This window comes from Mytilus galloprovincialis, chromosome 2 (genome assembly GCF_965363235.1).
Source record: "Mytilus galloprovincialis chromosome 2, xbMytGall1.hap1.1, whole genome shotgun sequence".
Lineage (NCBI taxonomy): Eukaryota > Metazoa > Mollusca > Bivalvia > Mytilida > Mytilidae > Mytilus > Mytilus galloprovincialis.
Window position 1 is genome coordinate 89,119,166 of NC_134839.1, and position 27,919 is coordinate 89,147,084.

The 27,919-nt window shown below is 33.3% G+C and overlaps 2 protein-coding genes across 2 annotated transcripts; both read right to left on the bottom strand.

Moving 5' to 3' along the window:
• Nucleotides 1-6,489: 6,489 nt before the first annotated feature.
• LOC143064779 (UPF0047 protein YjbQ-like) lies at nt 6,490-23,708 on the bottom strand. The gene is made up of 7 exons (XM_076237876.1): nt 23,495-23,708; nt 12,470-12,504; nt 10,941-10,960; nt 9,713-9,752; nt 8,370-8,411; nt 7,840-7,957; nt 6,490-7,254 (listed from the first exon to the last, which is right to left on the bottom strand). Exons 1-7 carry the CDS (start codon nt 23,637-23,639, stop codon nt 7,205-7,207), a joined length of 450 nt encoding a protein of 149 aa, XP_076093991.1. The 5' UTR covers nt 23,640-23,708; the 3' UTR covers nt 6,490-7,204.
• On the bottom strand, nt 22,078-23,225 carry LOC143064778 (uncharacterized protein KIAA1958-like). The gene has a single exon (XM_076237875.1). It carries the CDS (start codon nt 23,136-23,138, stop codon nt 22,173-22,175), a length of 966 nt encoding a protein of 321 aa, XP_076093990.1. The 5' UTR covers nt 23,139-23,225; the 3' UTR covers nt 22,078-22,172.
• Nucleotides 23,709-27,919: the final 4,211 nt, after the last annotated feature.

Consider the following 27,919-nt stretch of genomic DNA (forward strand, 5'->3'; position numbering starts at 1 on the left):
TGTGGTTATCAAGGCTGAGTTATTTATTTTCAAAATCCTCCTCCCCCCAGAATATCAAATGGTCGTCCCCTAATCATAAAATAGGAAATCTAGTCTTCTCAAACAATTCAATGCTATTGAGAGTGATCTTGGATGTCTCTAGTCCACAAGTTCCAATATTAATACAGACATCAGACTCGGACTTCTCTTGAACTGAATTTTAATGTGCGTATTGTAATGCGTTTACTTTTCTACATTGGCTAGAGGTATAGGGGGAGGGTTGAGATCTCACAAACATGTTTAACCCCGCCGCATTTTTGCGCCTGTCCCAAGTCAGGAGCCTCTGGCCTTTGTTAGTCTTGTATTATTTTAATTTTAGTTTCTTGTGTACAATTTGGAAATTAGTATGGCGTTCATTATCACTGAACTAGTATATATTTGTTTAGGGGCCAGTTGAAGGACGCCTCCGGGTGCGGGAATTTCTCGCTACATTGAAGACCTGTTGGCGACCTCCTGCTGTTGTTTTTTTTTCTATGGTCGGGTTGTTGTCTCTTTGGCACATTCCCCATTTCCGTTCTCAATTTTATATTTCTTATTTATGGAGAAAATTGAGGCCATAACAAGAGGAATGGTATATGCCTTACACCATAAAAGATGTTCTATACTGGATTTAGTTGGCAGCTAGGATGGCAATGTCATTTAAAATCATTTAATAGTTTAAAATAAAATAAAGCAATTTATTAAGTTACAATTAATCAAAAGTTTAAGGTTTAATATGACAATTTAATGTTAAGTATAAGCCTTGCATGTGTTCTTATATTTTTTGGCAATACTTATATTTCAGTCTGTATAAGGATGAAACTTAAGGGTTGATATTAATGGCTAAGTTGTTAAGGAAAATTATACCCAGATAATAAAAATATATGACCCAATTAAGTGATAAAGTAACTATTGTGTAAGCTACTGATTTTCTCCCTAACTTAACTTGTTGTGTTTTTTTTTAGTGAAGTAGGAGTTATAAGGCAACTGGTGCAGTGTAAGGAGACTTCAGTGAAGTACCAATAAAGATGTGCATATTGGTTTAATTTATAATGAACAATAGAAAGTTGAGTTATATGCTGAGTTACAAACTGTCACAGTAACATTGATAACTTGGTGGTACATGAAGTGTTTTTAGATTTTAGTATATGCCACAGTGCACATGATCATGAACTTTTAAAGTACTATACATAGATTATAGTGTATAATTGACATATTAACATGTGTGCCTTAAATGGAGTACAAATGTATATAGTATGGTGATCGAACAGTTTCCTGCATGTGTACAAAAGTGAATTGAAAATTAAGTTATTTTAAAGCTACTAGTGCCTCAAGTTTTTTGTTTTAATTGAGCACCAAGCTGGGATCGCAGCCTTAGCTCATTTTGGATAAGACCAACTGCCGTTGCGTTGTAAATAGGTGGTGATTACGCCAGGCTGTGTTTATATCCTTTACACCAGTATCTTGAACAATTTATTATAGGCGAAATAATACTGGTTTGTGCACCGATCATATTCACTGTAAATTATTCCTGCACATGCACACAGTTGCTTTACAGTATCAATCAGTTGCTTATCCGTGCTATACCACAAAAGTAGTGGTACTCCAGATAGTGGAGGAAAGAATAAAGAAGGAGAAGTTGGAAAAGGGGGGGGGGGCTATGGACGAAAAACAATCTATTTTTTTTTACAAGTCGAAAACAATTTTTTCATTCCATTCACTTTTAGCATTACATATAGTGGCAGCTGAGGGTAAAACAAACATTTTTTTTTATCAGGGTCAAAAACAAATTATTATTTTCTCCAAAAACTGGAAACAAACTTTTTTTTCCAAAAAAATCCATAGCCCACCCACTAGTGTAGAGAGTATCTAGTAGCCTGTACCTTTATTCTATCATGATATACCACTTGTGAAGAGAGTGTCGAGAAGCCAACACCCTTGTTTTATCGGGATATACCACTTGTGAAGAGAGAGTCGAGAAGTCAGTACCTTTATTCTATCATGATATACCACTATTGTAGAGAGTGTCTAGAAGCCAGCACCTTTAATATATCATGATACACCACATGTGAAGAGAGTGTCGAGAAGCCAGCACCTTTAATATATCATGATACACCACATGTGAAGAGAGTGTCGAGAAGTAAGTATCTTTGTTCTATCATGACATACCACTAGTGTAGAGTGTCGAGAAGCCAGTACCTTTGTTCTATCATGACATACCACTTGTGTAGAGTGTCGAGAAGCCAATACCTTTGTTCTATCATGATATACCACTAGTGAAAGAGAGTCGAGAAGTCAGTATCTTTTTTCTATCTTGATATACTACTAGTGTAGAGAGTATCTAGTAGCCAGTACCTTTGTTCTATCACGATACACTACTTGTGAAGAGAGTGTCGAGAAGCCAGCACCCTTGTTTTATCGGGATATACCACTTGTGAAGAGAGTGTCGAGAAGCCAACACCTTTGTTTAATCACGATACACCACTTGTGTAGAGAGTATCAAGTAGCCAGTACCTTTGTTCTATCATGATATACCACTTGTGTAGAGAGTATCCATTAGCCTGGACCTTTATTCTATCATGCTATACCACTTGTGAAGAGTGTGTCGAGAAGCCAGCACCCTTGTTTTATCGGGATATACCACTTGTGAAGAGAGTGTCGAGAAGCCAGCATCTTTGTTTAATAACGATACACCAATTGTAAAGAGAGTGTCGAGAAGCCAGCACCTTTAATATATCATGATATACCACTAGTGAAAGAGAGTCGATAAGTCAGTATCTTTGTTCTATCATGATATACTACTAGTGTAGAGAATATCTAGTAGCCTGGACCTTTTTTCTATCATGATACACCACTTGTGTAGAGAGTGTCGAGAAGCCAGCACGTGTTTTATCAGGATATATCACTTGTGAAGAGAGTGTCGAGAAGCCAGCACCTTTGTTTAATCATAATACACCATTTGTAAAGAGAGTGTCGAGAAGCCAGCACCTTTAATATATCATGATACACCACATGTGAAGAGAGTGTCGAGAAGTAAGTATCTTTGTTCTATCATGACATACCACTAGTGTAGAGAGTATCTAGTAGCCAGTACCTTTGTTCTAACATGACATACCACTAGTGTAGAGAGTATCTAGTAGCCAGTACCTTTATTCTATCATGATATATCACTTGTGTAGACAGTGTCAAGAAGCCAGTACCTTTGTTCTATCATGACATACCACTAGTGTAGAGAGTATCTAGTAGCCAGTACCTTTATTCAATCATGATATACCACTTGTGTAGAGAGTATCGAGAAGCCAGTACCTTTGTTCTATCATGATATACCACTTGTGTAGAGAGTGTCGATGAGCCAATACCTTTATTCTATCATGATATACCACTTGTGTAGACAGTGTCGAGACGCCAGCACCTTTATTCCATCATGATATACCACTTGTGTAGGGAGTGTCAAGAAGCCAGTACCTTTGTTCTATCATGATATACCACTTGTGTAGAGAGTGTCGATGATACAGTACTTTTATTCTATCATGACATACCACTAGTGTAGAGAGTGTCTAGTAGCCAGTACCTTTATTCTATCATGATGTACCACTTGTGTAGATAGTGTCTTGTCTTTGGTCTATCATAATATACCATTTGTGTAGAGAGTGTCAAGAAGCCAGTATATTTGTTCTATGATGATATATCACTTGTGGAGAGGGTGTCGAGGAGCCAGTACCTTTATTCTATCATAATGTACCACTTGTGTAGTCTACACAAGTGGTACATCGTGATAGATCATGATAGAATAAAGATACTGGCTTCTCGACACTATCTACGAGATAGTGTCGAGAAGCCAGTACCTTTATTATATCATGATGTACCACGTGTGTAGATAGTGTCGAGAAGCGAGTACCCTTTATTCTATCATGATGTACCACTTGTGTAGACAGTGTCGAGAAGCCAGCACCTTTACTCTATCATGATATACCACTTGTGAAGAGAGTGTCAAGAGGCCAGTATCTTTTTTTTTTATCATGATATATCACTTATGTAGGTACACTGATCAAAGATAACAGGCGTAAAACTTTGAATGCCAGACGATTTGCACTTAAATTTAACCATCGGGGGACGTTAAGCATCAATGTACAGAAGACACATGAGTGTCGCTCGAATCAAAACAGTTTTAAATTTCACATTAAGTTTGAAGTTGAACAGCATCGGAACCCAAATGTCTGAAAGGTTTTTATCAAATAAAGCTGATGTTATCTATTCCTAGGGAGGAACATCTTTAGTATTTCGATAAATTCGAAGTTTTGTTAACATGTTATTTATAATAACTACCATATTAACGATAATTCATGACAACGCAGAAGTGCTGACTACTGGGCTGGTGATACATTCGAAGGTGTGCCATAGCAGGTATCTTTGTAGTATCGTTGTTATAGTAATTGTTAAGTAACTAGACAGTATTATTGTGATACACCACTGGTATCGAGGGTGTTCAGTAGTCAGTACCTTTGAACTATTGTTGCCTGTACTTATTTACTTCTCTGATATACCACAGCTGTGGAGGATAATTATAAGTAATCTATACTTTAATGAAAGAATACCTTGAAGCCAGTACATTTGTTCAATCATGGAATTACACGCATGCCTGTTATTATGATATACCTTTTCCAACTATTATAGATGGTGTATGTTATCCAGTCTTATACTTCTATCCTAATTTATCATTGATGTAGTTGATTTGCATTGTCCAATACTAGTACCTGTTTAGTATCGAGATATACCACTGGTATATAGGATAATAGTAGCAAGTACCTTTACTGGGAAACACAATCGGTGAAGGTGTTCAGTAGCCAGTACAAATTTAACAGTAACTTCTTAACGTAAATTGACAGCTAACACCTCAAGGAAATACAATATTTCTTTATACATAATTTTAAAGAAGTGTAAGGGAGATAATCCAACATATTATGTTTGGACTAATTTTGAATTACCTCCCTTACAATGCTTTAAAATTGTCTTAATTGTCTATTAACCAAGAAACCCTTGTGTTCCCCCTTTTCCCCCCTAATTCCTAAACGGTTTGAGCCATAACCCCCCAAAGCCATTCCTAACCATCCCTGTGTGGTATGGAAATTTGTGGTATAATTTCAGAGAGATCCAGGAAACTAGAAAAAATGCATTTTTGGGCCTCTTTTTGGACGATTATTCCTAAACTGTTAGGACCATAACCCCCAAAATCAATCCCAACTTTTCCTTGAGTGGTTATAAACCTTTAATTTTTGCAGTCGTATAAAAACTATGAGAAGAAGAACAGACCATAAAACACTTCATTCAGAACTCAAGACTGCAACACAAACATCACTTACAACCAGTGATGAACTTGTGTGCTCCAGAAGGTGGTATTGGAGTCATCAGCGATCTTGTATAGCAGCAAATAATCAGTTTAGTAATGAAATAGACAGATTATCCTACAGGAATACAATTATTCTGTGAAACATTTGACTTGCATGAAGAATGATATTTGATTTAATTAAATTGGTTGCAAAGAAATGCAGTGGATTTCCAATTAGATATTAAATGATACTTTCACATGAAAAATAAATCCCATATTTACACTTCTCTGACGTCATACAATGGTTGTTGTTACAAGACATTGTCACTGAACAATATTAATTGGGAAGGTGAAGAAAAAGATATACTTCCTATTTTTTTACTGTTTTTCCATAAAAAATCCTATGGTCAATGTAATTTTTCAAAAAAAGATAAAGAATTCAAATACAAAAAAAAAATATTCAACTGGTGACTATCTTTCTAAAATTTAAATTAAAAAAAATACTAAGTAATTCTATGATTATTTTTTTATTTTTATTTTCACAATTTCCTTGTATTTTCAATACAAAATGTGTCAATTTCTTACTATCTGTAGCTTCAGAAACACTCTGGTGTAAAAATTTTATTATATTGTGCAAAATAGGAAAAGATATAACTACTTTTTTTGAAAATCTGTCACTGTTTTTATATAGCATACTACCTAAATATATAAGAATAAAATCTTCCAATGGTTATTGTTATGCGTTTACTTTTCTACATTGGCTAGAGGTATAGGGGGAGGGTTGGGATCTCATAAACATGTTTAACCCCGCCGCATTTTTGCGCCTGTCCCAAGTCAGTAGCCTCTGGCCTTTGTTAGTCGTGTATTATTTTTAATTTTAGTTTCTATATATCTAGTGTATAATTTGGAGTTTAGTATGGCGTTCATTATCACTGAACTAGTATATATATTTGTTTAGGGCCGGCTGAAGGACGCCTCCGGGTACAGGAGTTTCTCGCTGCATTGAAGACCTGTTGGTGACCTTCTGCTGTTTTCTGTCCATGCATGGTTGGGTTGTTGTCTCTTTGACATATTCCCCATTTCCATTCTCAATTTTATTATCAAGATTTCTGGTACATAATTTGAAAACATGAAAAGAAAAGCAATATTTTTTCAACTTTTAATAAATGAAGATGCTAAACATAACATATAAATAATCAAAAACTTAGGAAAGCAGTAAATCAAAAACATCCTAATGACTTTTTAAATCTATCTGAAAACTATATCTATTGAAATTTAACCAGTTGTTTGAAGTAAAAAATAAAAATATCTAAAAAGAATACAAATATTTGAAATAAATAATTTTAAGAATATATAAAACAAATGGATTCTACTATAAAATTATAAATCCTCAAAGACAAGTTTATAAACAAGAGTTGAAACTAAAATGGCTTGGCTGTAGCAAACTTGACATTGTTTTAAAGACAATGAAATCTTGAATAGGTCATATCTCTGGTCAAATGCAATTTGTAAGATACACATGTTCCTGGTCATGCACATTCAGGATACTTTCAACCTTTTAAAAAGCAATAACATTTAACCCACAAACTTCTATAACCACTGTGACCAATTTCATACCACATTTCTTTATTTTCATAATACCAGTACACATGTATTTATTTTTCTTTAATGGACTAGATATTTTGTTTTCTGAAATATCCTTAATTTTGAGGAAAACATTATCCATTTTGACTCTCATTAAATTTGAATCATGATTTTATTCTAGTTATTACACCATGTAATGATAATCATATAAAGTTCTGTAGTACTTTAGATAATCAATGTATGACACTAGTGTTAATATTCTGACACGGATGATTCTCATTTTTTCATTGGAGCTCCTTGCACAGTTACAACCAGGTTTCTTTTCCCTGAAAATAAAAGTATATATAAATATAATATGCTAGAGTGAAATATTCCATCTCATCCTGAACAAAATAAACTTTTACCATACAAAAATCTTAAAACAGATATTGAGATGTCACATTCAAACTTTGAATTTTGTCAACTTATTACTTAAAGAATATGTGATCATAATCAGGAACTTGAATTGGGTAAATATAAAAGAGTACCATGAAATCTTAGATTATGCAATTTTTACTCTATTACATATACAGATAATGAGTTTCATTTCTTCTTTCATTGCAAAAGAAATAAAAATTTAAGAAACAATTAGTTCTCTGATTTTGTATAAAATTTAAGTTTTGTGGTGCATGGTTACCAAATTGAATGCCTGGAGTTGTCCTGATATTTATTTGAAAGTCAACCATTGAGGTAAGTAAAATTCATTGCCACATAAGGTTTAAATAAACCTAATGAATATTTTATTTTAATAATTTAATTACTTCTATCATAATCATATTAATTCGTGGAAGAGGTAGACAAAACTTTTTTAAAGTATTGTTTACTATATCTGAACATCATGGGAAAATCTAAAAATTATATGTGAGTGTTACCTGCATGATCTCTATGTTCACACAACCATATACCCTGCCATGTACCTAGGTTGAGTTTCCCTTCTGTTATAGGTATGCTGAGTGATGTTCCTATAAAAGCTGTCTTTATATGTGCTGGCTGCAAATATAAAAAGTCTGAATATAATTTTGACAACTTCAAACAAATGAACAGATTATAATAGCAGTTATAATATGTTGAAGATTTTATCGAGGTTTAACTTATACCTGTTCATATTTTGGGGGAATTTAGTATTTTTTCAGAATTTCTGGCTACCTATGTAGGAATGGATGAGAAATTATGACCATTTTCTTGCCTTTTACAAGTACAGAAGACATCATTTTGGGTTCGTCTCAGGCCTTTTATTAATAGTAAAACACAAAATTAAATACTGTTGTTTTGTAAAATTGAATATACAATTGTAGATGTACATGATGTAAGAACATACTGTCCGTAAAATATTGTGAATAGAAAACTTAAAATATTGGATAAGTTTAAAAATATATTCTGCCAAAAAAAACCAAACACATACCATGTCATCAGGCCCCTCACATTTGTGTCTGAATGGTGTACTCTGGAAAATAGAATGGAACTTGATTTTGATCAGTTCATTGAAAATAAAAGTTACGAAACTCAATGGTGAAAAGAATCACTTAAAAATATGAAAAATCTGAATCTGATGAGGTGGTTCAATAAGAAGAAGATTTTCATGTTAGTCTTCTCAGTGCTACTAGCACATGATTATGCAAATATGAATACTTATATTTATATTGTGAAATTTAACATTACATATATACATAAATATATCATCATTAAATATCATTCCAACTGAATCAATTCCTTCTTATTCTGGATGACATCAACAAATATTTTGATTGTAATTTCAACAAATGTTAGCATACTTGCAAAATCCTACAAAAGTCATTTCACTCATTCATTTGTTAAAAAATGGTTATATTTCATAAGATGTTTGAAAATGATATAAAAATCATTCTCTGGATCCTTCTTTAAAATACAGTTAATCAAGAATGTTTGAAAAATAAATCTCCAGAATTCATCTTCAAATTTTCATTTCTTCAAAAGAAATCTACAAATTTTACTTTAAATTAGACCTAAGTGGTCATATCTTATTTGTTCCTGTTTAAGGATTGTAGATTGCTTGATAACAACTTTCTACATTGGTTAGAGGTATAGGGGGAGGGTTGAGATCTCACAAACATGTTTAACCCCGCCGCATTTTTGCGCCTGTCCCAAGTCAGGAGCCTCTGGCCTTTGTTAGTCTTGTATTATTTTAATTTTAGTTTCTTGTGTACAATTTGGAAATTAGTATGGCGTTCATTATCACTGGACTAGTATATATTTGTTTAGGGGCCAGCTGAAAGACGCCTCCGGGTGCGGGAATTTCTCGCTACATTGAAGACCTGTTGGTGACCCTCTGCTGTTGTTTTTTATTTGGTCGGGTTGTTGTCTCTTTGACACATTCCCCATTTCCATTCTCAATTTTATCATTTGATTTAATAACAATTGTTTTCATATTTGGTAATTTACAGAACTAAGTCATCTCCAAAATGTACCTTCTCACTTTGTCTTATTTCAAGTGGCAAAACAATAACTATTCCATAATCCAAAAAGATACCTACAGATGTTGCTGTGGATTCATTTTTATTCGTTGGGTACCAATTTTCCTTATTTTCTGTGGTACAGTTGTATATTCAACATAAAACGGACGAACGAACGAACGAACGGACGCACAGACCAGAAAACATAATGCCCCTCTACTATCGTAGGTGGGGCATAAAAATATGATTTTCCTACAAGTCACCAAAAACTTGGTACCCACAGAATCAGATGTTTCATGTTTATAGTTATACATACATCTGGAATCAGTTTATTAAGCATGCTTTCCATGTCCACCCTGTAAAAAGTAAAGCAATTATCATATACAATTTGTCAAACAAATTCATAAATATCATATTCAGTATACTACATGTATAAACTTCACATCTTAGCTTGTCGATATTAAAACAAAATTTAAATGTCCTTCAACTGTGAACCATTCCTGGAATCAAAGTAATGGGAAGCTGAACAAAACTTAATAGTCTGACTATCTTAATGATTTTTGAACAAATGAAAATGGGATTCAAAAATCAATTAGGGTTGCATTGATTAAAATCTGAAAGGGGATACTTTCATGGCAAGGGTATCTAACCAAGTGCTTTCATGAATATATTTTGTGGTGTTACGGCCAGAAATCGCCTTTAAATTGTAGCCAACAAAAGACACAAATCAATACTAAAATTTAACAATATTTATTATACAAAAGTTTACAAGAAGTATTTTACAAATATTACTGATAACTTAACTGTCAAAATATGAGTCCACTCTTTTATCTTTATCTGTATCCGGAAATCTTTCGGAATCCAATCTGAATATTATGTTCACTACTAAGGTCACAATCCAGTATGATGTTGTTTGTAGAATAAAAGTGTCAATCCAAATGCCGTGTATACTAATGTCTATCAATGTCTAAGTCCAAGTTTAATTATGAGAGTTTAACTTTAGTGTCTGTATATATAGTGTTGTCATGGAAAATTCTAGAACACTCTATAATGGAACATTGTGGAAAATCCTGGAAAGTTACAACGGAAGTTTCTGGAATAACGTAGAAGTTTAAATTACGCATCTTTTATAAGGATCATTCTAGAAAGTTCCAATCATTCTGTGATTGTTCAAGTGATTCCTAAACTGCACAGTTATAAGATTATTTGGTAAACAACTATCAGGCCATACAACACAAATTAGGCCAACATAAATAAACATAATAATTACAATATCATAACAGTGGTATTAAATTTGTTTTTCATTTATTGTAATTGTATGTTCTGCTTCCTAGTGGTAACTTTATCCTCCATATATTTCTATAATTTGATTTTTTTTCATGTAGTCAGAGATTTCTAATGATGATATAGGTTGGACATGTGTTGAATTCCAAAAGTTTAAAATAAAACATATGGAATGCACACCTCATTTTATAAGGTTGCAGATATATTTGCAACTCCAAAAAAACCAAGAGAATATGATTCTGGGATATAAATATACTCACCGTACATCAGAGTCCCAGTTCTGAAAAATAATCAAGTTTAAAGCAATAATCATAAATTGTTTTTGAGAAACGGCACAACATGTAAAAAAGCCCTCCCCCTTTTTTACAAAATACTCAATAACTCAAAAATGAAATTTTGAATCATCACCAAAAAGTATACAGATCTTAAGATATATATAACAAAGTCATGTGTAAAGTTTTAAGCAATAATCATAAATCGTTTTTGAGATATGGCGCGACATGTAAAAAAACTCTCCCCCTTTTTTACAAAATACTCAATAACTCAAAAATGAAATTTTGAATCATCACCAAAAAGTATACAGATATTAAGATTAATATAACTAAGAAGACTTTAAGCCATAATCAAGAATCTTTTTGAGATACGGTGCGACATGTGAAAAAAACACACCCCTGTTTTAGTTACAAAGTGCCGTAACTCAAAAGTTTAAATCTTATTTTCATCAAAAAGTAAACAGATCATTTGACCATCATAAGAAACCAACCCCTATATTAAGTTACAAGAAATTTAAATAAGTCGTTCTCAAGTTACGGTGCAACATGTTACGCCGGACAGACAGACCGACGGACACCAGACATTTGTATACCATAATACGTCCCGTCAAAAATTTGACGGGTGTATAAAAAATGTGATATGGTTAAAATCAGCTCCATCTGACAAACTCAAACTTCAATTAATAATAATCTTAAACTTCTAAATGTGCAACTACTTTAACAGGATCAGCCCATAATCTGGTATACAAAGTTAAATCAATAGAACAAAGTTCTCGTTTTGCCCCAGTCACTTGTTATACAAATCTAGGGAATACCAAATATCAGACATGTAAATGTCCATATTATTGCTAAAAAGTAATAATGACTATTGTCTTCACTTGTCATGACTTACATGTATGTTTTTGGGGTTTTGTATTATACAAATGTACTATAATTTAATTTCATGTACTGCATGTCATTTATGTCATTACATGTATATGTCATTTAATGTCTTTTCTGTACTTATGTCATTTTATGTTCTTTTCTGTAAATATATGTCATTTTATGATCTTTTCTGTAATTATATGTCATTTTATGATCTTTTATGTCATTGTATGTTTAACATGTAATTTATGTATATTTATGTACTTGTACAATGTATGTACCTTTTCTTTGTCCACTGATTGAAATGACCAAAATAGTAAAAAGTTGCATTACTGCATGCTGTGGATTCATTTAATATTTTCATAATTTTTCTCTTAAAGTTATATAACTAGAATAGCAGCCCTGCATTTTGGGTCAAATTCACTATATCAACATCTGCAAAATTTTCACATTGTACATGTATGCACTTACACAACTCATTAGGTCTTTGGAAATTCCATAAATCCTTATATTGAACAAAAATGCAAACACAAAATTAACTTTTGCATGTTGTGGGTTGTTTTTGATTAACAACAGTGTTTTTACCCACACAAAACTAAGCTGTGTCAGTATACAATTTCTATTTTTAGTCTTGACCATAAAACAAAACTTACCTCATTAAGACAAAGACTGGCTGATGTATGCTTTACTGGAAAAAAGATAGTTCTTATGCAGAGTTGTTAATAAAATCAACTAACATATATTTTGATATATATATTTAAGATAGAATTAATCAAAATCTTTATTTTTCTATAAAGTAGAAAAGTAGTCATGGTAATGGAGGATCATTGTCAGTGTAGGAATTTAGTGCTATTCTACATTGTTCGTCAACAAGAGCATTGTAATGACTGCCAAATGCTGCAGGACCCTATGCTAATTTTTCCAGAGAATTTTGTGTCCCGCACGACTTCATTTCCCATTTTTATGTTTATATATTAAACTTTCATGTGTCACGCTTCAACTCCAATGAAACCCACAGAACAGGTAATTGCTGTATACTGGATGGATAAATTTTCAAGAATTTCAGACGTCATTAACCACTTTTATTATGTATCTTCTAATGTACCATAGTTGCAGCAAATTTCCCTTGAAAAAACAGTGAGGTATCTACATACAAACCCACTGTTTTATACAAAGCTTTCAATTTGTTAACCAATTAAAAGTTTTGTTAACAGTGGTGTATACGTATACCTCATTCTTTTTCAAACGAAATGTTTACAAACTCCGGATCGCTTCTTTCTCCAAATTAATATTTCTTCGTGCAAATCTTCACATAGTATAATATATGAATTGTTTTCTAAAGATTCATTAAGATCCATGCATCTGTTTATGGGTGCTTACAAGTTTCACGTACAGACAGACAGACAGACTCACTAACGAAAGGGGGAAGGAAGGACTAACGGACGGACATAAAGACTGACCCGGTGATTTTTATATACCCCCGTCAACTTTGATTGATTGGAATATAACAATGAAATAGAAACTAAAGTGGGACTTTTATTCAATTTTATTAATATGTTTTTAATCATCACACGCATGTTCGAAAATATAACGAAATCGCACTTTATAATAACCACACAAAATAAATTACTTCCTTGTAATCGGCACCAGAATAAATTTATAGTAAACATAAGTATCACCTCAATATATAATCCCAAACACATTTTAATCCCACAATAAGCATTTCATTCACTTTTGAGTTCCAAAGTGAAACACACATCCACTAAAATTACTGTGCGCACCACATGGTATATTAATATTTTATATTACGTCGGTTTCATTCTCAGAAGTCACGGAAGGAGAGGTCACGGTTTCACATCTCATTTTTTTAACGGGTATCGCCTCCGGTTCCAAAACATTTGAAATATCTTTAAGCATATCGTCAGCAGCCCTTTTGTACTTCCTTACACTTTTGACCGACCTGTGCCCAGTTCTGTACATGATTTCTTGCTCGGGTATTCCCGCTTGGTACAACGTTGAGGCACAAGTACGTTTTCCTGAGTGATTCGTGAAATATCCCTCAACGCCTGCATCAGCAGACATGGTTTTCATGATGGAGGAAAGCTTGTTTACACCAATAGGTTGCTCACCAAATTTTACACCATTTTTCGAATCTAACGGTCTTCTGTAAAAACAATTTCCTTTTAAACTGCCGACCAACTGGAAGTAGTATTCGTAAATCTCATAAAGCTCATCATTCTGGAAGTAGTGTTTGATGTTCTTGGCGGATAAATGGCGTTGGTTTAGTCCACCTTCAATAAAACAAAATTAGAAAAGTAAACATTGATATAGTTCATTAAGATATATATATCTACTTTTCAAGTCAGTAGTCTATAAGCGAATTCATCGATTAAGACGCGGCAATTATGATTTCTACTCTCATTAAAATACACTTTTGCAAATAGACCTGGCGCGTTCGGCTCGATGTCAGAGTGTTAGGGAAACAAAATGCAATCAATGAAGGAATTCAACGGATATCCTGCTTGCCTCAACTCATTTATGAGGGTGCTCTTTAGAAGGGAGGAATCTACCAGAATACAAAAATCGGTGTTTTCGTTGAGGTCCGCGTTGAATGGTAATTAAATGAAATTCACAAAAAAATCCAACAAATTAAGAGTGCATTTCTTTCTAACACAAACAATGCAAACGGCTAAGCGCGCACATGTTTTGATCATTTCTTTCAAACATACGTTTGCAAAGTTTGCATAACCTTTGACAAACTATGAAAACGATAAAAATGCGTCTGCAGTTTGTCGTTTGTCAGTACAAACGCTACATTTGTTTCTTACTACAACCTGATTAATCGATGTTTCTATGTTTTTCAAAGTCTGTTTACCAACAACATGTGCATGCCTTATTGAAAGTTCAAACAGGGTCAGTAAAGAATTATTAAACGATGTATTTGTTTCTACTTTTGTAGCGTTTAGAAAACAACAACAAACGCGACACAACGTTTACAAAATTTGGGTTAGAAAGAAATGCGGCCTAAATAAAATAAAAACAATGAATATTGTTGTCGAGCTATTTGTAAAAATTGTATCATAGGCACTTGTCTCAGAATTTGTTTCCTTTTCTACCTTCATATAAGATTTAGGTAAATTGTATATAGGGAAACAAAATTCTGAGACAAGTGTCTGAGGGTTGTATAGGGGTTTATTAAGGGATATTGATGATTTGCCATTTTTATTTTAGGGATACAGATTATTTTATATTTTATTTAAAAGGATATTGATCAATTTGCTTCTGAAATTTGATGTATATACTAACTTGACGATTTTTTTTTTTAGAGATATGGATATTTCTTTATAAATTAAAGGGATATGGATTATTGGTGCCCCTCCTGCATACAACCGTATGTTTTATAATTGAATTTGCTTGAAAATGCATAAGGATTTTTATTTGTTTTATGACAATCTCATTCTGCCGGAGGGGGGGGGGGGGGGGGGGAGGGTAGACGAATTCGGTCTTAATATGATCAAATCACCTTTGTAATATTGTTTTATTCGGAATTGTAACAGCAAAATCGTAGTGAAAAATGCATTTTCTGATAGCTTACTGTTTATCTTGCATAAACGTGTGTAAAATGTATTTCAGTATTTATCTTCTAAATAACAACTCGTTAAATGGATACAAAGGGATAATCTATAAAGTTTCTTCCATTTCTGACGAAAACGAATACGAATGAGAAAGTTTTATTTTGATTCGATTTACATATAACAATACAAACATAATATAAAATAACATAAACACAACATTAAACACACATTTAAATTGAATAACAATGACCAGTCCAAATCAAAATAAGTACTAGGGGGTAAATTGGGCTTGGAGATAATGACATATTTTATTTTATGATTTTTTGCAATAACAACCGAAAAATAATTGACAAAATTAAACTTTTTAACATAGTTTTCAGATCATTCATTAGCGTACTAAGTATAATACAATATAAGGTTTGGGCTGCAAAAGTCAACAAAACTATTGACTTTTTACAGAAGTTTTGTCTTTTTAAAAGGGCATGAAGGGTGTCTTTTTGAAAAATGTTACATCTATTCATAGCAAAATAATTTCTAAAAATAAAGCAATAAAAAACATTCTAGTTTAAATACTGCATTTATATAATTGGCATTGTGATAAACAGCCTCTAAGTGAACCATAATATAGCAAACACCGAACTTGTAACGCACTATAGATACTAATTGTTAGCATAAACAGATAAATATATGAATCCCACCGGCACACCTGTACCTACTTTTAACCGAAGTGACCCCCCATCACCACCCCTGGCTCATTCACCCGATTAAAATTACAGTACGAGGTTATTTTATCATCACTAGGAATATTTTTGTAGTTACCAATACTGTTTATAATTTATTTACCACCAGACATGGGGTAATTGAAATATGTAATTGTAATTGACTGTAATTAATTACAATTTATCATGTAATTGAATGTAATGTGTAATTGAGCATTTTTTCAATTACATGTAATTGAATGTAATTAATTACATAGCCAAAATTGCCTGTAATTGACAATTACTTTTCAATTACAAGTCAATTACATTTGAAATTTTGGATCAAAAGATTAAATCTTGTGTTTTCTCAAAAAATTATTAAAAGCAATAATCTTAACAAATGTTGTAAGCTGACAAAGAAAAGCCTTCACAGTATACTTTCTGTATTAACACAACCATGGTAGATTCTTCATTTTGTATTGAATGATAAAACTAGAGGCTCTAAAGAGCCTGTGTCGCTCACCTTGGTCTATGTGCACCAAATTAATGAAAATTGTTAAAAATTGACTATAAAGGGCAATAACTCCTTAAGGGGTCAATTGACCATTTAGGTCATGTTGACTTATTTGTAGATCTTACTTTGCTGAACATTATTGCTGTTTACAGTTTATCGCTATCTATAATAGTATTCACGATAACCAAAAACGGCAAAATTTCTTTAAAAATTACCAATTGGAGGGCAGCAACCCAACAACCAGTTGTCCAATTCATCTGAAAAATTCAGGGCAGATAGATATTGACTTGATTAACAATTTAACTTCTTGTCAGATTTGCTCTAGATGCTTTGAATTCATAGTTATAAGCCAAAAACTGCATTTTACCCCTATGTTCTATTTTTAGCCGTGGCGGCCATCTTGGTTGAATGGCCAGGTCATCGGACACATTTTTCAAACTAGATATCCCAAAGATGATTGTGGCCTAGTAGTTTCAGTGGAGATTTTGTAAAAGATTACTTAGATTTATGAAAAATGGTTAAAGATTGACTATAAAGGGCAATAACTCCTAAATGGGTCAACTGACCATTTTGGTCATGTTGACTTATTTGTAGATCTTACTTTGCTGAACATTATTGCTGTTTACAATTTATCTCTATCTATAATAATATTCAAGATAATAACCAAAAACAGCAAAATTTCCTCAAAATTACCAATTCAGGGGCAGCAACCCAACAACCGATTGACCGATTCATCTGAAAATTTCAGGGCAGATAGATCTTGACCTGATAAACATTTTTATCCCATGTCAGATTTCCTCAAAATGCTTTGGTTTTTGAGTTATAAGCCAAAAACTGCATTTTACCCCTATGTTCTAATTTTAGCTGTGGCGGCCATCTTGGTTGGTTGACCAGGTCACGCCACACATTTTTTAAACTAGATACCCCAAAGATGATTGTGGCCAAGTTTGGATTAATTTGGCCTAGTAGTTTCAGAGGAGAAGATTTTTGTAAAAGATTAATTTAATTTATGAAAAATGGTTAAAATTGACTATAAAGGGCAATAACTCCTAAACGGGTCAACTGACCATTTTGGTCATGTTGACTTATTTGTAGATCTTAATTTGCTGAACATTATTGCTGTTTACAGTTTATCTCTATCTATAATAATATTCAAGATAATAACCAAAAACAGCAAAATTTCCTCAAAATTACCAATTCAGGGGCAGCAACCCAACAACCGATTGACCAATTCATCTGAAAATTTCAGGGCAGATAGATCTTGACCTGATAAACATTTTTATCCCCTGTCAGATTTCCTCAAAATGCTTTGGTTTTTGAGTTATAAGCCAAAAACTGCATTTTACCCCTATGTTCTATTTTTAGCGGTGGCGGCCATCTTGGTTGGTTGACCAGGTCACGCCACACATTTTTTAAACTAGATACCCCAAAGATGATTGTGGCCAAGTTTGGATTAATTTGGCCCAGTAGTTTCAGAGGAGAAGATTTTTGTAAAAGATTAATTTAATTTATGAAAAATGGTTAAAATTGACTATAAAGGCCATTACTCCTAAACGGGTCAACTGACCATTTTGGTCATGTTGACTTATTTGTAGATCTTACTTTGCTGAACATTATTGCTGTTTACAGTTTATCTCTATCTATAATAATATTCAAGATAATAACCAAAAACAGCAAAATTTCCTCAAAATTACCAATTCAGGGGCAGCAACCCAACAACTGATTGACCGATTCATCTGAAAATTTCAGGGCAGATAGATCTGGACCTGATAAACATTTTTTCCCGTCAGATTTCATCAAAATGCTTTGGTTTTTGAGTTATAAGCCAAAAACTGCATTTTACCCCTTTGTTCTATTTTTAGCCGTGGCGGCCATCTTGGTTGGTTGACCAGGTCACACCACACATTTTTTAAACTAGATACCCCAAAGATGATTGTGGCCAAGTTTGGATTAATTTGGCCCAGTAGTTTCAGAGGAGAAGATTTTTGTAAAAGATTACTTTAATTAACAACTAGAGGCTCTAAAGAGCCTGTGTCGCTCACCTTGGTCTATGTGCATATTAAACAAAGGACACAAATGGATTCATGACAAAATTGTATTTTGGTGATGGTGATGTGTTTGAAGTTCTTACTTTACTGAACGATTTTGCTTCTTACAATTATATCTATCATGAACTTTGCCCATTAGTAACAGAGAACTATATTTGGTAAAAATTTACATAAATTTACCAAATTAATGAAAATTGTTAAAAATTGACTATAAAGGGCAATAACTCCTTAAGGGGTCAATTGACCATTTAGGTCATGTTGACTTATTTGTAGATCTTACTTTGCTGAACATTATTGCTGTTTACAGTTTATCGCTATCTATAATAGTATTCAAGATAACCAAAAACGGCAAAATTTCTTTAAAAATTACCAATTGGAGGGCAGCAACCCAACAACCAGTTGTCCAATTCATCTGAAAAATTCAGGGCAGATAGATATTGACTTGATTAACAATTTAACTTCTTGTCAGATTTGCTCTAGATGCTTTGGTTTCATAGTTATAAGCCAAAAACTGCATTTTACCCCTATGTTCTATTTTTAGCCGTGGCGGCCATCTTGGTTGAATGGCCAGGTCATCGGACACATTTTTCAAACTAGATACCCCAAAGATGATTGTGGCCTAGTAGTTTCAGTGGAGATTTTGTAAAAGATTACTTAGATTTATGAAAAATGGTTAAAGATTGACTATAAAGGGCAATAACTCCTAAAGGGGTCAACTGACCATTTTGGTCATGTTGACTTATTTGTAGATCTTACTTTGCTGAACATTATTGCTGTTTACAATTTATCTCTATCTATAATAATATTCAAGATAATAACCAAAAACAGCAAAATTTCCTCAAAATTACCAATTCAGGGGCAGCAACCCAACAACCGATTGACCGATTCATCTGAAAATTTCAGGGCAGATAGTTCTTGACCTGATAAACATTTTTATCCCATGTCAGATTTCCTCAAAATGCTTTGGTTTTTGAGTTATAAGCCAAAAACTGCATTTTACCCCTATGTTCTATTTTTACAGTGGCGGCCATCTTGGTTGGTTGACCAGGTCACGCCACACATTTTTTTTTAAACTAGATACCCCAAAGATGATTGTGGCCAAGTTTGGATTAATTTGGCCAAGTAGTTTCAGAGGAGAAGATTTTTGTAAAAGATTACTTTAATTTACGAAAAATGGTTAAAAATTGACTATAAAGGGCAATAACTCCTAAACGGGTCAACTGACCATTTTGGTCGTGTTGACTTATTTGTAGATCTTACTTTGCTGAACATTATTGCTGTTTACAGTTTATCTCTATCTATAATAATATTCAAGATAATAACCAAAAACAGCAAAATTTCCTCAAAATTACCAATTCAGGGGCAGCAACCCAACAACCGATTGACCGATTCATCTGAAAATTTTAGAGCAGATAGATCTTGACCTGATAAACATTTTTATCCCATGTCAGATTTCCTCAAAATGCTTTGGTTTTTGAGTTATAAGCCAAAAACTGCATTTTACCCCTTTGTTCTATTTTTAGCCGTGGCGGCCATCTTGGTTGGTTGACCAGGTCACACCACACATTTTTTTAAACTAGATACCCCAAAGATGATTGTGGCCAAGTTTGGATTAATTTGGCCAAGTAGTTTCAGAGGAGAAGATTTTTGTAAAAGATTACTTTAATTAACGAAAAATGGTTAAAAATTGACTATAAAGGGCAATAACTCCTAAACGGGTCAACTGACCATTTTGGTCATGTTGACTTATTTGTAGATCTTACTTTGCTGAACACTATTGCTGTTTACAGTTTATCTCTAACTATAATAATATTCAAGATAATAACCAAAAACAGCAAAATTTCTTCAAAATTACCAATTCAGGGGCAGCAACCCAACAACCGATTGACCGATTCATCTGAAAATTTCAGGGCAGATAGATCTTGACCTGATAAACATTTTTACCCCATGTCAGATTTGCTCTAAATGCTTTGGTTTTTGAGTTATAAGCCAAAAACTGCATTTTACCCCTATGTTCTATTTTTAGCCGTGGCGGCCATCTTGGTTGGTTGACCGGGTCACGCCACACATTTTTTAAACTAGATACCCCAATGATGATTGTGGCCAAGTTTGGTTTGATTTGGCCCAGTAGTTTCAGAGGAGAAGATTTTTGTAAAAGTTAACGACGACGGACGACGACGACGACGGACGACGGACGACGACGGACGACGGACGCCAAGTGATGAGAAAAGCTCACTTGGCCCTTCGGGCCAGGTGAGCTAAAAAATGTAGACACATGCCATAATTTTAAAAGAAACCACTAGGAAGTCACTGTCTTGACCTTAATTAGTAGATTTAGATAGATATTTTAAGACATTGATTTAACATAATTAACTTTATTCAAGGACTTAAATAACCAATAAATATAACCTCTGGCTATTTGTTTTATTACAAACTATATAATGACTGTTTTTATAACAGTTATGTTAAACAGATATAAGGCTAATTAGAGAGAGATAAATATACCCCAGGGCCTATAGGTACATGTTTAAATTCTTGAAGGGATAATGCATATGACAAAATCTCACTTGCAAAATTTGTTCACTATATATATGAATGTTGAAAGAAAACATTTTATCAGATTCAAAAATGAGCTCCAAGAGTGTACTGGAACAGTAAAATGATGACTTCCAAAATGGAAATACTTTCAAAGGAAAATGTATGCATTGTGGCACCCTCATTAGTGGAAGTTATAAAGTTACATCCAACTTTGTTACACATATGAAGGTAATACTATATAAGAATTTTAAAAATTAATAAATTCATAATGCTTCTTTTTCATTTCTAATCAGATTTCATTTATCTTATATCCTCTAATAGCTTACATTTAAATTTGGAAAATATTTTGTTTATTAAATTAATTAGTTGTGATTAAAACTAAAGTTTATTTTTGTTTTAAGAAGTCAGATTTCTAAATCACTTATTTAAGATAAATAATTTGAATAAGCTGGGATAAAAATGAAAATGTAATTGAAGTAATTAATTACATTTGCCAAGTAATTGGAATGTAATTAATTACATTGGTAAAAAAAGTCAAATGTAATGTGTAATTTAATTGAAGATTTTGTAATTGTAATTGAATGTAATTAATTACTTTCAAATGTAATTGACCCCATGTCTGTTTACCACATACTCTATAATTTAAATAAATAAATATTTTAAGGGACCGACCACTGATCTAACCTATACAATGTGTGTGATTTGGGGGGAAAGGTGGGATAATTAGGTGTTTTTCATTTTTTTTTCTTTTTCAAATTTAACTTTTTTGTTACTCAAGTTTATTTCCCAATAATTGGCTGGCTTATTTTTCAAAAACATACATGTACATGCCCCCCCCCCCCCATTTTTCAATATTTCGTTTTCTCAGTATTTTCCTGTTATCAGCACCGATAAACACAGACAGTTCGAAAAGTATTTCGCTACGGCGAATTAGTAACCTAACGAATAAACAATGGTATATCAAATGCATTTTATCAACACAATTATAGGAAAATCCTCTTACCTTTGTATGTTTTACTAGCCCTCCCATTGAAAGTAATGTATTTCCCTCTCTGATCTACTCCAAGGTCGAACTGGTCTGTGTTTAGATGTTTGTGCTCGTCTACCCCTCGTAATCCAAATAGCTTACTATTATAGTAGAACATGGTATTGGTCATGGATTTTGCGGTGGTCTTCCCTAGAAGGCCCTTATCCCAGAGATGTTTTTCTGTTTCTTTAGATATGGGCTCGGCTTGTTTTGTTGTAGTTCCCACCCCTTGAGCGGTAAGCTCTATCATTCTTGCACTCAGCGCGCGTCTGAATTCATAAAACCTGGAATCACGTTCATCTAAAAAGTTCAAATTGACACCATTTTCTCTGAGACACCTCAATAAACCGACACATAAGATGTACAGTGTTCTTGGAGGGTAAGGTTTTCCATCTTTCTGGCGAGTTTCAATTGCAAATTTGCTCAACCACTGATTTATATCCATAGCCGTGAAGTTCAGCAATTCAGGAATAGCACAATTTGTTTTCATCATCCGTTCTCCTCTCCAGTCATTAAAAGTCGCTATACTCCAATTGGTATTTTTCCGTTTGTTTTTGCTCTCTGTAGATTTTATCAAAGTTCCAACACTTGCATCGTCGACAAACGAATACCGGGAAGTATGTAAACTATCAAGCGCCTTCTCAAGATGTTCAATAACATTTTCAGGAGTTATTTCAACCTCCATTAAATCGAAACTACCCGGCGTGTCTATCATTTTATCCATCTCTGCGTTGACCTCATACATGTCCATAACTTGACTCAAACTTAAATCTTCTAGCTTCTCAACTGCGGTGTTTTCATTTTCTATATCATTGCAAATTTGCGACAAAGTAACATCATCAACAGTGTTGTCCCAGTGTGCCTCTAAAAAATCTATCTCAGTCACGTCCATCATAGTGTAGATAATGTGCCACGAATGCATGGGCCTAATAACCTTTACTCATTTTATTTACCCTATATGAAAAACGATTGGCCAGTATGTAGATACACCATGGACAGGACAAAAAAATACTGGGAAGGGAATGCACAGGATCTATTGTTTTCTAAAACTAACCATGGTACATATTATTTACCCTAATGAAAAACGATTGGTCAGTATGAAGATACACGATGGGTAGGACTAAAACTCACTCGAAAGCAGAGCTTTCTCGTGCATTTAGTCCCACCCATAGTGTATCTACATACTAACCAACAGTTTTTCATAGGGTAACTAATACTAGTATGTGACACACGTTTCAACTTTGTTAGCTTATTAAATTTGGATCAAAAATATCTTACTATGCACATTTGCAAGTCCTATTTTAATTTGTTCTATTTCAGGAACTAATCTAGTAAATTCATCTGATATTAAATGACAGCCTCTTTTCTTCGCAGGGATTGAAATTTCTCTCTGTAACCAAACACATCCTTCAGCAGTTGTCATGATTTTAATTTGATCAGTTTTCACGAAAATATTGGAATATGTTACAACTAGGGGAAAGGAACGTATACATTTGTATTGAACTGCTACATATATATGTACTCGTGTTAATTATCCTTTCTTGGAGCACACAACTGTCGGTGTTCGGTCTCACTAATTAGCGACAACAACAATTTTAGCGACAACAAGCGTCAACAAGCGACAAGAAACTATTTAGCGACAAGAAAACATTTTTTTTTAATTAAAATAAATTATTGCAATAAATATTAAAAGAATATGCAAAAGAAAATAATTTTAGCGACAAGAAAGTTAAAATTGATAGAAAAAAATGAAACATTATTTACATAATATTTTATCATCTATTATGAATAACAGCCAGTATTACGTTTAATTATTGTATTATGAGATTATACAAATCCTTGCTTTTCCTTTGTTTAGAACATATTATTTATCTTATAATTTGTTTTTTAAAACAATGAATTATACTGTTAGAATCAAAATATTATATTCCATTATGCCCGCTCCATATATATCGCCATTCGTTTATTCATACTTTGACTTTGATGAAAACAGATACATACATTATCTCACGGGGGGGGGGGGGGGGGGGGGTTGGTAACTTCGATATTTTTTTGGTAGGGGTGTGCCATTTTTGTCACAAAAAACGTACCCATTTTAATATAACATTCACTGAAATCCAGTACCTATAGTTATATAAATATTTAAGAAAGAATGACATATACTTATATACAATATTTAAAATATGACCCATGCTTATATAAGCACTAACTCATCATCACTCATAATTCATAAATATACCAGCTACCCTTAAGTTTTTATATATGAATTGACATCGTTTGGTGCACATATCAATAGCATATTTATATATGATATGTAGATCATACCCCAAATCAATATACAATTATCAAACGTAAATGCATTTTAATATAGGATGTCATTAAAAAGGAGGGTCATTTTTATATAAAATCTCGCAAAATTATGACCCATATTTTTTGGCACATCCCCGTATACCCAATAATAGGAAGTTACCCCCCCCCCCCCGTGCATGATCTTATACATATTCTTCATATTTAAAAATAAAAAAAGAAGCTCAGTCTCTTTCTTCTTCACAAATGTTAAATTTCTTCATCTACCAATATAATAAAACATTTTAATTAGACATATCTGCTCGTATATTTAAAAAAACCCATTAAATACAAATTTCTTTATATCTAATAAAAAAAAATGTTTTCTTGTCGCTAAATAGTCTTCTTGTCTCTTGTTGTCGCTAAAATAATTCTTGTTGTCGCTTCTTGTCGCTTGTTGACGCTTCTTGTCGCTTCTTGACGCTTGTTGTCGCTAATTAGTGAGACCCGTCGGTGTTAGTTAGTTTTCATATATTTATTTACAGTGGATTTGGAAACAAGTTTTGCAACTTATATTATAATCCCTTTCCACTTTGCGGGTGCGAGTGCTGCCTTCGCGTTCAAATTAGACTGTCATTTATAGTAAAACCAAACATATTATGCAATTCTGTTCCATCTTTATAAAAGAAGTTCCACAATTTAGTACCTGGTGAAATTACTTACAATTACACTCTACACGGCCATGTTCTTGAACATGTGGACAAAGCAAAATACCTAGGCGTGACAATATAATCAGACCTAAAATGGCATAGTCACATAAACACCATCTGTAACAAGGCTAACAGTACACTAGGTTTTCTAAGAAGGAACCTTAACATCAGTTCCACCTCAGTAAAGGAACAGGCATATAAATCCTTAGTCAGACCATCACTAGAACATGCCTGTTCAGTATGGGATCCTTACTTTAATACTGAGGACATAAACAAACCAGAAAAGGTACAACGAAGGGCTGCTAGGTTTGTCACTAACCGACATAGAAACACATCAAGTGTTAGTGACATGATTGACCACCTAAAATGGAGAAACCTAGCATACAGAAGAACTGATGCACGCCTTGTCATGTTCTATAAAATTTCATACCACCATCACAAAAACAGACAGACTAATACAACCGCTCAGACAGTCCCGGAACATGCACACACTCTCATATCAGATTCCATCCTGCAGAACGCAAATACGCCAACAATCATTCTTCCCACGCACAATAAAAAACTGGAACAGCCTTCCTCTGAGTATTGTTATGAGTGACTCTATAGAATCATTCAAAACAGCCATATCAACCCACACCTACAGTCAGTAAATTCATCATGTGTAAATAGTTTTATTGTCTCTGAAATATGTTCCACTAGTTATATAAGCTATCCATTGTATCATTGTATGCGTAAACACTTAAAATAGACCTAATATGATAAAATTGAGAATGAACATTGGAAATAGGCTATATGTCAGAGACAACAATCCGACCAAAAAGGCAGATAACAGTCGAATGAATCTGGTGGAGTATAGCGAATGTTTAATTACCAAATGACACTAATGAGTCAGAAAAAAAAGACTCTGAAAGAAAATATAGTCAGTAAAGACAACCATAATTTAATTAAAAGACATGTAGTGACAAAAGAAAAAATCAAGTGTATTTGGAAAATGTGCCACGACTTAAAATTTAGTATTAGTATGTGACACCCATGACAGATCAATCTAATAGACAACTTTCGAGTTCGATGCATTTTTGTCAAAAACTCTGGTTTTAGTGAACCTCATTTGTGCGTTTAGGGGAACTTCCATTCCAATGTTGAGCGAGTAGTTGGAAAACTACGGTTCTATATTGTACGAATTATTCGGCAAATTGAATTCTAAAAATTGACAATCAGCACTCAGCTGTCATTAGAGAATTGTCATCTGGTTACCTACAGGACAACTATTATTTCTAGTTTATCATGTACAAAGACGATCACTAAGACGCTTGATGAACGTTAATAGTGCAGGGATACAGGCGATCCCCTTAGACTGGTTCGCCTTCTTAGATAAATGTGCATATTACATATTTCATATATATTTATGGAACAAGGTGATTATATATAGCGGGATTCCAGTCTAGCGATCCCCTCTATCTAGTAAATGACATCAGAAAGGCGCATATAATTGACGAGTTTTTTTCCGGTGACGGATGAACTTGAAAGTGTTGTATTAAAATATAGATTTCCGACAGTTATACTACGTTGCTACATATGAGTAGTTACATAGTTAACGAAATTGGAGATCTATATTTTAATTAGATTGATGACAGATGACAGGAACCAAGGAGAAATGCCGCATAAAACACAAACAAATACAAACTATGAATATATATTATAAAAACAACTCAAACGAGAAAACGAACAGCCTGATTTATATAAAAAAAACAATAAACCGTAAAAACACCGAATATAAAATGGTATGAATAACAACAACAAACGACAACCACTGAATACACGGCCGACTCTCGGCTAATTGAAAGATTGGTCGGTTAATCTATATTGAGTATGCGGCTATATGGTCTGTTAATCGAGTTGGCTGAAGTCTGTGAATCGGGTGTTATCGAGAAAATCATTGCAAGGTTAGTATGTTTCATTTTATAACTTTTTAAATATATTTGTATAAAAAAAAACTATTCATGTCTGACAAAACAATTCGGAGTACTGAATCCAGTGGTGTAATTATTTTTTTCTAGCTTCGATAAACGATCTATAAAATGAAAAGGCGGGTTACTCATCAGTAAATTTGTACACATTTTACGCAAACAAAATGTACACAAAAATGACAAGTTGGTTGAATTTACTTGCATGCAATATTTTGAACATCAAAAAAAGACAGGCATTATGTTTGTTAACCATATTAATATCATTATGTTAAAAATCTACACGAAAAACTGTATTTTGGTGACATAAATCAATTTTAAATAAAAATCTGGTCTGTTAATGGGTCGGATGTTTCACATTTTACGCAAACAAAATGTACACAAAAATGACAAGTTGGTTGAATTTACTTGCATGCAATATTTTGAACATCGAAAAAAGACAGGCATTATGTTTGTTAACCATATTAATATCATTATGTTAAAAATCTACACGAAAAACTGTATTTTGGTGACATAAATCAATTTTCAATAAAAATCTGGTCTGTTAATGGGTCGGATGTTTAAACCCGGGGTGTAAAATTGGTCTGTTAAGAGTTATGAATGACAATTAAAGTATAATTTGATTGCTATATGGGGTGTTATCTGACACCCTGAACAAATGGGTAGGTTCAAGACGAGTGGCTTAAATATACGGAAACAACACATGAACAATGAAACATAAATTATGCTGGTGGAGAAATCCC

Coding starts and splice junctions, on each gene's coding strand:
- LOC143064779 (XM_076237876.1), bottom strand. CDS start 23,639: ATGACAACTGCTGAAGGATGTGTTTGGTTACAGAGAGAAATTTCAATC. Junction 8,412..9,712: donor TTAATAAACTGATTCCAGAT/GTATGTATAACT, acceptor TCTATTTTCCAG/AGTACACCATTCAGACACAA. Junction 7,958..8,369: donor GTGAGGGGCCTGATGACATG/GTATGTGTTTGG, acceptor TTATATTTGCAG/CCAGCACATATAAAGACAGC.
- LOC143064778 (XM_076237875.1), bottom strand. CDS start 23,138: ATGCATTCGTGGCACATTATCTACACTATGATGGACGTGACTGAGATA.